The sequence below is a fragment of the Myotis davidii genome, unplaced genomic scaffold (genome assembly GCF_000327345.1).
Source record: "Myotis davidii unplaced genomic scaffold, ASM32734v1 scaffold6, whole genome shotgun sequence".
Lineage (NCBI taxonomy): Eukaryota > Metazoa > Chordata > Mammalia > Chiroptera > Vespertilionidae > Myotis > Myotis davidii.
In genome coordinates, this window is record NW_006383011.1 from 15,818,230 (window position 1) to 15,830,618 (window position 12,389).

At 47.3% G+C, this 12,389-nt stretch overlaps 1 protein-coding gene across 1 annotated transcript in view; it reads right to left on the bottom strand.

The window, feature by feature from the left end:
- EPAS1 (endothelial PAS domain protein 1) overlaps window positions 1–12,389 on the bottom strand; it is a 35,632-nt gene that overhangs the window by 7,804 nt on the left and 15,439 nt on the right. Inside the window, exons 7-9 of the mRNA XM_006778684.2 lie at window positions 5,931–6,037; window positions 1,648–1,795; window positions 795–1,009 (exon numbers count right to left, since the gene is read on the bottom strand). Coding sequence (XP_006778747.1) covers window positions 795–1,009; window positions 1,648–1,795; window positions 5,931–6,037 — 470 coding nt within the window. The remainder of the gene's footprint in view (window positions 1–794; window positions 1,010–1,647; window positions 1,796–5,930; window positions 6,038–12,389) is intronic.

Here is a 12,389-nt window from a genome sequence, read left to right on the forward strand (position 1 = left end):
AGCACGTAGATGAGAGGTTAGGAGAGGACAGAGGGCAGTCAGCCTCAGTTAACGGAGGCTGTGGCGAGCCTTCTCGTCCCGGATTGTCCTCTACGATCCTCTGTTGCTTCTCTCATGGCCTCTCGGGGACACAGGTAAAAGGGCGAGCACAGGTGCTGCACCTATTCCTTCAGCAGCACGGCCAGGCTGCGGGTCCCACATGGGGAGCAAGGGCCCCCGGGACATGTGAAGGTGCTTCCAGTGTGGGATTGGGGAGGCCTGAACTCTCTCTGTGGCGACAAGGACTCAGTCCCTTTGGGACAGGCACACGTTTTAAAGAAGTAGTGCCTACGGGGGCTAAATCTGGGCCTGAATCTTTTCTGGAATTATGTCTCCCAACATTATTTCAGTTCAGCCCTCTTCCAAAAAAGCAATCTGTCCCTCAAGGCCCAGGTGAAGCTCTGCTCTCGCTGTGAAATCGTGCCAGTGACGTCCGAGCAGCTCTCTTGCTGTCATGGCAGGCTCCTGCCCCTGTGGTGGAGATGCGACTCCTCCAGGCAGTCCCCTGCAACCTGCCCTCCCCTCCCCGCCTCCCGCTCGGCACTTTGTGGTCTTACTCCGTGCCAGGTGCATGCGTTGTTCTTTTGCATCCAGTACAGACCAGTCTGACCACTAACAGATGATTAGCAAGACTCGGGGAAGGAACAGGGTGCCGCTGGTTAAGGGAAAGTTGTAGCCAGGGAGGCCTGTGACCATAAAAACCTCCCCCACTCAAGAGAGTTCGACGTCCCCCAGCTCAGTGGAGGGGCACCCACCGAAGTCCAGAGAAATGATGGCATCTCCCGCAGTGGGTGCCAGCTGGGCCAGCTCCTCCGGCTCCTCCTTCAGTTTGGTGAACAGGAAGTGACTCTTCTCGGACACAGCCACCTCATCGCTGTTCTCAAAGATGCTGTTCATGGCCATCAGGTGTGGCTTGAACAGGGATTCCGTCTGGTCCATGGAGAACACCACGTCATTCTTCTCAATCTCACTGAGGGGACAAGAGGCTGCGTCAGACCTGCCATGTTTCTAGCGGGATCCTTTTGTCCCGCAGACCCAGGGACACCCCGACGGCTGAGCCGCTCAACCAAATGCGTGGGTATGGACACTGTGTCGTCATGTCTTGAAGAACCACACAATGGAATTTGGAGTTGAGGCAGCAACATCGAGAGTGCCCTCAGACCATGAGTCTGTCTTGGATCCTGCTTTATGGGCAGGCACTGCATGGTGCACCCGGGTTTGTAGATTTTTGTATGTTTCACTCCAGCAATGACTTTACCCAGCTCTCTTCCCAGGGGCTACAGAGTGACTGTGGAAAAATATCCCTGTTTTTCCACATTCACAAAATGCTTATCAAGGAATGACTTTGTTCTGTCTGCCTCCCTACATGGGTCAGAGGCCTGGCACAGATGAGAGACTAGGGAAAGGGGCAGAGAAGCACTGGGAAGGGGAAGTCCCAGGTGACCCACTGTTCCCGCATCATCCATGGAAGTCCTCTGGGTCCCGAGGACCCGCACCACAGAGAGCTCACAGAGAGCCTGTGGAGAGGAGAGGCTGGGCGTTCCGGGGCCTGCCATCCTCAGTGTGGGGAGCTCACAGCCCGGGCCCCACTGGCCCTCCCACACTCACCTCAGGACGTAGTTCACACACATGATGCACTGGGGCTGCAGGTTGCGTGGGTTGTAGATGACTGTCCCCTGCGTCTCCAGCCACACGTAGCCCCCATGCTTCGCCAGCATCCGGTACTGGCCGCTCACCACCTGGCCCTTGGTACACACTATGGGAGGAGAAGGAACCTGAGGTCCGGGAGGTGGGGGCTGAAGACCCCACGGGAGGGCAGTCTTTGGGGAAATGGACAGGACTAGGCACCAGACCATGAAGACTGGAGCTTAGAGATCATCGCACCCAACTCTTCTTGTTAAATATAGGGAGAGGAGGGCCAGAGGGCTTACATGACTTGCCCAAGGCTGTCCAAGGGAGGAAGTGGCCCATTGCCAGTTCCTTGACAAGTCTGCTCACCCATTGGCTCTGTCCTACTTTTCCCCAGGGAGCCCCCCACAGGGTCCCAGGGGGAGCCTCTGTCAAGCTCTCCAGGTTGGGGGTGGGTGCTTGCAAGCAGTGTGGAGAAAGCCTGTCCTCAGGGTAGCCCTTTGGAGCAGACCCACTACCAATACTAAAAGCTTGTGAGTGAATAGTTTTTAAACAATATGCTTGACTGTCCCAGGTCATCTGTCAGGCCTGCCACCATAGAGCCACAGAAGACCTGTGACCCATAGCAAAGGCAGAGGTAAGGGCTTGCCCTCTGCACCCCCCGCCACACACACAGCCTACACTCAGCCTCTTCAAAACCGTGATAAGACCTTCCCACTCCTCCTCTTTCCAGCTGCCCAGCGAGGCTGCATGCTTAAGACATCTTTCCAATTCCAGATCGCTCTAAATGTTCATTTAGCTTTTGTGCGTACGGTAAAAAGACAGTAGCGAAGGGGTCCCACATCCCAGACTGTCCTCTTCCCCAGTCCAGAATGCTCTATCTGCTTCCATTAAAAAGGAATCAATAACTCCCTTTAAACAAAAGTCCACTAAATGTTAGAATTTCTGGTGGTTTCCTGAACTGCCCAGTTACTTCTATTTCTTGGGAATTCATTCTTCAGACACCCCCCTAAATCGCAAAGAATTGGAAAGAGGCATAGGGGAAGAACCAGGAGATCTTGCTCGCGTGGGCACTTGGGGAAAAGAATAATCTTTCTTGGTTTTGGTTCTTCACCCGCAAAATGGAATGCGATAAAAATTATAGTAATGAGATAATCATTATTAGCTACCACAGCTGTTTGTACTGAGGGCCAAATTTGGCTTCTTAGGTGCAAGAATGTGGACTGAATGTCACTGACAAATGCTCTATAGGAAAAGCCACTTCCTCCCCAAAGTCACTCATATGGGCAGCTCCTGTCCTGAATTGTCGTGGGCTCTGCAGCAAAAGAAATAACTCTGTTCTCCCCTGACTTCCCGTTATCTGCGCCACTGAGGCTCCCCTGTGGCAGTGAAACGATTCTTGCAAAATTTCAAGTGGCTGGAGTTAACTTATTTAGACGGCTCTTAAGGCAGACAAAATTCAGGGCTCTTATTCTTGATGAAACGGTGCAGCGAGCAAAGGTTTTAACTGCATTTCTAGCGATTGCAGGCGAGGGCCTGCTCTGTCAGTAGAATATAATTAGGCCCGCCTTCTAATCATCTGCTCATTAGTGCCAGCCTCCGTGCGGGCCTGCTACTTGGTAGATAGGCTTTTTATGACCTTTAATCTTATTTTCCTAAGAGCACATAATGTGCTCACACAACAAAGAGAAACCAGCCCCCCAGCCCCTCCCCTCGGAGACTAACAATGTATAAATTACTAATCCATTTGGAAACGATGGCTTTCAATTATCTGAATCTGGTTTGAGGGCTGAGCTTCCCCAGCAATTTCACACGTGAGCATTCACAGGCTAAGATATATGGGTGCGGACATTTAGGGTGCTGGTGTGTCAACGTGGACCAGCCTCAAACCTGGCCTCCAGCTATTTCACAGCATCCGTGTGGGTCTGTGGTGCGATTATATCTGCACAAACCCAGCGAGGGAGAGAGACAGGCGGGGACAGATTTCCCTGTGCTAGATCTGGGCTTGCTGGCTAGGTACAGGCCTCTGAGCTCAGAGCTTCTTGACTTGCTTCCACCAGGGGAAGAAGGGAGCCTGTGATTTCCATTTGGGCTGTGAGTTACCTTTACGTGTGCCTAATGCTTAAATACACAGATTCAATAAAAAGCACATTTTCCCTGGAGTCAGCGGAAAACTGATGTGACAAACTTTTATCCCAGCTCTTTTTATATGAATCAAAGCTTTTCTAAGAAAAAGATTTTAAAAAAATCCTTCTTATATGCTTAGAGAGAAGTCATCATTTTTGTTACCTTGGAAATAGTTTCTTTCCTCTATTTTCCTACCCAGAAGATAAAGTATAATACTGTCTGCCAAGAATTCCCAGAAACGTACGTTCGTCCTCGCTTTGACTTCACCCTTGGCTGATGAGAAAAGCTGGACTTTCCCCCCGGTTTTTCATCTACAGGAGGGGAGGTTCAGGAAGCCTGGCCCTGGGGAGTCTGTGGGGGCTGGGCCAGAGCCCAGTTCTCTGAGCCCCAGTGTCAGGGACAGTCACAGAGCAGAAAAGCATGAGGAACCCCAACGTGCAGGCTGGAACCACAGCTGCAATTTCAAAGCTGGGGCTGGGCATATAAGGGTACCTCCACCTGCCTCCCCGATCTCTGGTCTGTTAATGGGGCTGAGTCTAGGTCGTTTGTTTTCTGAGAAACTTCTCTGAGATATCGTCAAGGCTCCTGTTCACTGTTAGATCAAACCCAAAAGCCACGAGGAAGCAGCAGAGAAACTCAAATAGAAAGACAAGACCTCACTCTGTAAGAGAATATTATGGTGATCAGATGCTGCTTATGGGCTAGCTACTCTGAACTTCTGCTATCCTAACCTTGGGATGGATGGATGGATTGAGGAACAGAGGGTGAATAGCTGGATTTCCCTCTTCTTCCTTGCCACACCAGGCCACAGCTAATCCTGGGAGCTCAAGACCTGCAGAGCCACGGGGAATCTTCGCAGACTTACCTGTTTTCAATCCTTCTACAATCCTCTGTCTGCACTTATGTTGAAGCATTTTTTCCCAAATATGTTTGATGCCTTTGGGTTTATCATTCATTTAGTGCTTGTACTGTATCTAACACTGTGCTAGTTACGGTGGCTAAAGGAATGAGCCACCTGGTTCCCTTGGAGCCCACAGCCCTCCTTTTCCCTCAGAAATGAGATCCCTTAGGGCAGGGATCAGTGCTATCATTCCTCAGTGACCGAGAGTAGGGTTATAAACCCAGAGTCCTTGCATGTTGATGGGCTATATGGACTCAAGAAAATCGTCTTGGGTTGCCTGCAAATGGGAAGCCTGAGCTGGGGATATGGCCAGGTGAGTGCACTAGAACTGCCCTGCCCAATATGGTGGCCATTAGCCAAGTGTAGCGACTTCAATTTAATTCAGCTCCATAGTTTCCCTAGACATATTTCGAGTACTGCATAGGCCGCCTGTGGACCATGTGGATGTAGAACATTTCCACTGCAGAAAGGTCTAACTCGGGTTCTTTCTGGCTGCAAAGCAGTCTCCATATGCCTCACTGGGTTGCTGGACAGCCTCCTCCAACTGAGTTCTCTTGATCCAGCAAGCAAGCTCTTAGGGAACCATGGCCTGCCTCAATACTTCTATCAAGGCCCTGCTACCTTCCTTCTGTCTCATCCTCCCCTCACCTTCAATGTGTCCAACTCTAGTGCCCTATCCTCTCTTTTCTGCACTTCCCCAGCCCTCCTCTTCTCTGAAAGGGTGCACTTACTTCTAGAGCACATAACCCAAGGTGACTACGTGTCTCAGTTACCCTCTACCGGGCTGTTCCATAGGCTGTGCAGACTGTGGACTCCATCTGCAAGGGCGCTCAGCAGAGATGGGGAATGAGGTTCAGCCCACCTTCTACTCTCTAAGCCACATGGCTTGGTGTGGGTGTGTCCCCCTGGAGGAAGGTTCCTTTGTGTAATTTGCACGAAGTTATCATATAGGCTGGTGGCAGCCTTGGTTCTCTAACTATCCTGACCCTGCCTGGTTTGGCTCAGTGGATAGAGCGACATCCCAAGGACTGGAGGGTCCAGGGTTCGATTCCGGTCGAGGGCATATAAAAACAAATTCTAATCTAACCATCCCGAGGGTACATCTTACTGCTGCATAAGATAGTGGTTCTGTAAGGGAGGTGACCAGGTCTTCTTCTGCCTCATCAGTCACACCCCACTCAAGGCCAAATTCCACAGACGCAAGGGAGCCACACGGGACACTCCAGGAACTTACGGTTCTGGTGACTTTTGGTCATGTTCTCTGAGTCCAGTGCATGGTAGAACTCGTAGGCTGAGCGGCCAAGCAGCTCCTCTGGGTGGTAACCAATCAGTTCTGTGATTCTGAAATTTTTTTAAAAAGCACGTGGGGAAGAGACACCATATGAATGTGGGCAGGGGCTCAAGGAGCCAAATCCACAAGGTAAGTCAAATGCACACATTCAGATGAAAACACTACAGGCCTCCTGGTCACACCATTCATGCATGCAAAAAACACACGGTGGTCAACCTGCAGCTGTGGTCTGCCCAACCTCCACTCTTCCTGCCCTTCCTGAAGTCATGTTTGGGGAGGAAGGAAAGGCAGCTCCTCGGGGGACTCCTACCCCCAGCCCTAATATACACATATGCCCAGTCTCCAACAACCATGCTTTCACCCCCACCTCCCAGTTTTTGCAGATGAGGGAGTAGAGATTCAGGGAGAGTAGACAATTTGCCGATGTCCACACGTGTCCAGAGCCTCCTGATTAGTAGGTCAAGCTTATTCTAGGAGAGGGGGATATAAATGAAAAGTGAAAACTACGTGGCCCCAAGTGGGGAACAGCATGGAGATGACCTTTCTCTGTGTGTGAACCATAGAGTGAGGCTGCACCTGGGGCAGGGAGAACCCCAGCTGTGCTTGCAGCTTCACTCCTCTGGGTGCTTCTCCTCCTGTCCTGCCCGGTGACCTCACATTCCTCCTGGACATGGGCCTGCCTTCCATGGGTTCTTCTACTTGTCCCTCCCAATTTCAAGGAATGGAAGATGGGCAGGAGGTACGGAGAGGAAGAAATATAAAATCACAGCCATAGAAACGTGCCTCCTCATTACATTCTCCAATAAACGTGCAGCTCTAACAGGACCAGGCTTGGCTGTCCTAACTGTGCCTCACTTCCTCCTGTAAAGTGTCTGTTTCTGATGGAAAGCAGAGAGAGAAAAGGCAAGTATGGAGAACCACAAAGAACCACTTAACCCTTAGCTCTGTGCAGTCATCAAAATAAACCAGCCCTGTCCAAGAACCACCAGATTAGCCACATCCCCACATCAGACCTAAATATTATTTTTTCATAACCTTTGTTATCTCACACATTTTCTCTAATGGGCTCATTGTCTCATTAATTTGGCCGATCACAAATGAGAAGTGATGCTACCCTCACCACTCCAAGCTCTGTGTCAGATGCATGGCTCTTAGGTCTGGCTCCATCATTTATCACCTGTGTTGGAGATTAATAATATGAAGAGGAAAGCAGGAGCAGTGTCTCTGCTCTCCCTTCCAAAGGGGTCTGCACACATCTACCAGAGTAAATCATCATAAAATATTACCTGCACCCTGCCACTCCCCTGGTTAAGCATCTACAGCTTAACCCATTTCCAACCACATCAGGAGCAAATAAGTTCTGCCTAATTTCTAGTTTCCATCTCCCATGCAATTTGATTTCAACTAACCTTCAGCATGTCTTGTACCTTTTGCCCTGGTGAACCCCTCTCTTCAGAGCTCCCCATACCAGTGAACTCATTCTTGCTGCAGAACCTTGATGCGCTCTTTCCCCCTCTTCTCTAACTCCTGACTATTGCGGGGCCAGCTCAAGGCCTCACCTTCTCCATGGACGCCTTGCCGATGTCTCCTCATGAAGTCCATACAGGCAAACACAATGCCACAGAGAATTATGTATTTGTCTCTCCACATCCCACCTAGGCTGTCAACCCCTGCACGCAGGGAACACTTTCTCCTTTGGCCTCCCCTACAGGGGCATATACCTGAGTAGCTGACCAGTGGATTCTCTCTTAGGACCTACACCAGAGCCCTGTCCGTCCCAGTACTGCTAAGGAATCTGGGCACCATTTCTCTCTACTTTTCCTCCTAGAACAGGATGAACTACCTCAATGCACACACACACACACACACACACACACACACACACACCCGCGCCCCCACGCCCTCCAGCAGAAACCCTCGAGATATTCAATCCACCTTTTCTGGAAGGTGTGTCTAGTGTGAATGTGGGCAGAGAAGAGGCAAGTTCTCTGCTGAGGTGAGACTGGGGGTTAAAGACTGTGTCCAACAAGGGCCAGCTGAACAGGCCTGAGAAGCTTGGGTCTTAGCTGCTTCAGCCCAGGGGAGGTCTCTCCAGGGAGATGCCAGGAGCTTTGCACCGGCCAGCTGGTCACACACCAGGAGGATCTGTCTCCTCTGAGAATCTCTGAACTCATCAGCAATGGGCATGTTCCTTGCCACCCTCTCCTTGGCACCCAACGTGGCACCTTAGCCACGGTGGAGACTGGGGGAGTGAGGAGACAGTTGAACAGTGCGGGCCCCTCCTTTCCTACAACCACGTATCTTTTCTCTGTTGGTCAGTGCCTCTCTAAAGCTGAGCTTGGGGATCAGCACTGGGGGACCCTGCTGACACAGATGTGCCAGATAAGCCACCTCGTTTCCTGGACAGGTCTAGAATTTTAGAGAGACTCTCAAAAATGAGGCTCTTCTGGAAAAGATTTGATTCTAGTCCCTGAAGAAATTCAATTTTCTTTCAAGATTAGAATCTTTAAATAAAAATGTTCAAAGCGAATGTTTGTTATGATCTGCCTCATAATAAAATATGTTTAATCGAATTAATGTACCATCCATTCAAAGGCACACAATGGGCATGTTTTGGAAATGGACAAACAAACCTAGATTTCAGAATGGCCAGCTATCTTCCCAGTAGCAGCCTTCATTTATCTTGTCAGCTAAAACAAATATTTAATGTCTCTTTCTTCATTCCTTTAAACAGACTATAAAAACTGGGAAATACGCATGTACCCCCAACACAATTGACGAACATTCACAAAGCCAGGAAACCCCAACTTAAAGCTAATGGTCATTCCCCTCCATCTGTAGGCACGCAGACGCCATGGGGAGGGTAATGAACCCGGCTTGTTTATAGGGTCCGGCTACTACGCACAGAAGGGCCTTCCCGGCTAATTTCCCCCCCAGAGAAGCCTCTGGAGCTATGATAACAGTTTCATCTGTTCTGTCCACCGGGGGCGGGGAAACTATTTTTTTCTTTCTAATTAAGAGCCCCTGGGGCTCACTAAGGGAGAAGTCGACTCAGTAGGGCTGTTCTGTTTTTAGAGAAGAAGGAAATATAAAAATCAACCTACCAGATTTCATAAGTGAGAAAGTCCCCTCTAATAATAAAATGGAAAAAGAAACAGATCCGGGGGGAGGTTGGGAGGGAGATGCAGACGTAGGCAACCGTGGGAGGCAGAGGAAGAAGAAAAAGAGAAAACAAAATAGAGAGGAAAGAACGGTTGTTGAGTTCTGAAGTTCACATTACCCCAAGTAAATACAAGGTTCCAACCAGCCGGGGCTGGATTTCAGAGTCAGATAGTCATGCCTTCGCAATGCAAAATGACAGGGATTCATTGCTTGTCAATGACCCTTTCCCCTTAAAAATGATCAGAGGCTCTTTCCAACGCGGACTGCCTGTGACCAAGAGGTGGAGGAAAATCATTCTCTCAGCTACAGTGTCAGTGCCATCGCCTCAAGAGGCAGTAGAGACCCACTAGGAATAAGGCGGCAGCTGCTTTTCCCAGTGACACTGCCAAGGGCTGTCCCTGTGGGACATAGCAGCAAGGAGGCACTGCCTGGAGTCAAAGGAGGTCTGGCTGCAGTTTTAAACCCAGCTCCCCACACAAGTAAAGGATTTGCTAAGTAAAGTAATCATGTAAACCAGATGGGTTAGACTGGCAGCGGTTCCCAACCTATGGGTTGCGACCCCTTTGGCGGTCGAACGACCCTTTCACAGGGTTGCCTAAGACCATCCTGCATATCAGATCTTTACATTACAATTCACGACAGTAGCAACATTACAGTTATGAAGTAGCAATGAAAATAATTTTATGGGTGGGTCACAACATGAGGAACTGTATTTAAAGGGCCAGAAGGTTGAGAACCACTGGGTTAGAGTATTGAAACTATTAAATAGGATAAAAGTTTTAAGTTCTTTAGAACCACCTATTTGTTTTTCAAAGAATGTACTTGCTAATAAACCACACTTCTATTAAAGTCTCTGCCCATTTTCCTCCCCTCCCCCCGTCCTCCTCACCCTTTGGACAATGGTCTCTCCTAGACTTGATTCGCCCCGTTTGGTTTTTATACGTGCATATCAGCTTCGAAATGGCATTTCCTCATATCCAGACTATTCACTAACTCGAATTTCAAATGCCTTCTGGTTTAATATATTTTTATCCAGATTTTGTTTGTTTTAAACAACAGTACTTTTAGCCTCGTGCTTTCCTCATCTATGACACAATCAGGTGAAATCTATACAGCCAGCGCTGCAGTCAGTGGGCGATTCGTTTCCATCCTGTCCGTGTGATGTGTCCCCGGACAGGTTAATTTATTCCTAGGAAGGTTGCCCTGGCTCAATCCTGGATTGACCCTGCTCTGAGCACCACCAAATGCTGCGGCTGCCTTGCATTGCCTTGGAGCCCACACACAATAAGAGGAAATTTGTCTTGAATTATAGCAAGAAAGAACCAGAGTGTGTAGGAGGAATAGCTTTTGAATTGTGAGGTCTAGTAAACTTTGAAATAAATTCCAAAGAGAATTTGTAGGGCTGCCCCTGTCAGGGAGTATTTTAAGCAGATTAGATTAGACGGGTCGCACTTGAGCACTTCTCATATGTCTATGCTCAGACTCTGTTAGGCTGATTTCAAGACTTTGTCATTAAAAAAAAAAGACTGTCATTTGCAGGAGACACAGATGCACAAGGGGAGCATTTAAAGTTTCTTCTAACTCAGGGATTTAAAGAAACACACTATATCCTCTTGCATAAGGTGAATAGAGAAAAGCCAATTAGAGAAAAGGCAAAAATATTTAGAATACATTATATATTAAACTAAAAACATGACACGTAATGTATTGATCTGAAAAGATCACCTTGAATTTAAAGATGCCACCCATCCTCTTAAAAAATAAAACAAAATTTATTAAATGTTTCTCAATATGCATGAAAGTATATAATCTTTGACTATTAATTTGCCTGAGTCAGCAAACTATTTTCTTCCTAGATTTCGATATTGTTGCCTTCCAGGTGTTCTGATGTGTATCTATTTTATAACTCATTGCTCTAATTGTCTTCATTGACATTCTCTGCGCCATCTTCACTATTATTATCTTTGCTATTCCCACTTCGTATAAAAAACTCATAAATTTGAGCCACAGAATTTAAAATGCAGGCATCTTGACTGTTTAAACTTATTATGCTTCTGATATTATTATGCCTATGCTGCCTTAATTCAATACCAAAACAGGACTGCCCTCAAACTCTGCATATAAAGATTACATGACCCTCCTTGTTTCTTTCAAATTTTCACTGTACTTTTGATGCCTCCCGTCCACTCCATTCCCAGTACTATGGATCCTCTCCACATAATTTGCTTTTATAATTTACTTCTAAGGTATAGGAAGACTCATAAAATTGACAAAATCACAGTGGGATTATGTAAAATACAGATTTTGCTGTGCCCTCCTTGATGGCTTGGCTTCCAGTTACTCTCTTTCACCACTAGAGGGCAACTCCACCTGAATTGAAAAAAGCAACCCAATTTAAACAACCTGGGAAAACATTTTGTCTTCCTTCTGGGTGAATGGAATGCTCTACTTTGTACTATTCACTGTGGTTTCATCAAGTTGTTCATGTATCAAACTGTAAACTCTTCGAGGTCAGGGACCATCTCTTTCACTTCTTTAATATGAAAGTCTCTGGCACAGGGTTAGATGCAGAGTAGATGCTCAATAAATAAGAGTTCATTAATTGGTTGCTCAGTATTTTAGGAAATGGAGTATAAACGAAGATGAGATCATCAGTTATATTGATGACTGGGACATTCTTATTCCTTAACCTTGTGACTCCACCTGACTCTCCCTGTCTAGAGCAGTCGACTATATAGTACACATAAATGCATTTGACATATATTCCTTCACTCAATTTCAGATGTTTCAGAGTAAATTGATTTTGGAAACTTGAGAGCTAAACACAAGATTAGAATCCTATTTTCTTGCCTCTTTTTTAATTTCTCTTCCCCTTTTCCTCTCTGTTCTTCCTTTTTTTTTTTCTTCAAGTCCCTTTGTTTGTTTGTTTGATTAGGTCTGTGATCTTAATACATCTAAGAAGAAGTACCAAATGGTCTCAAAAGTGATTTGTGGATTCAGATTGACTTGCATTTTCTTGAGATTCTTTCTAATTTTCCTTATGGGAAAAAAATCCCTTTGTGGGAAATCATAGCCCTTTGTGTGTGTCAGATGCCACTAAACTAGTGCATTTCATGATTAAAATGGGAAATCATCTCCCATTAGCTTTCATATGCAAGTATTATTTTTTGAAACACTGATCTTGGAAGGGTATTAAGGAAAATGAGAGAGAGAGAGAGGAGAGAGAGAGAGAGAGAGAGA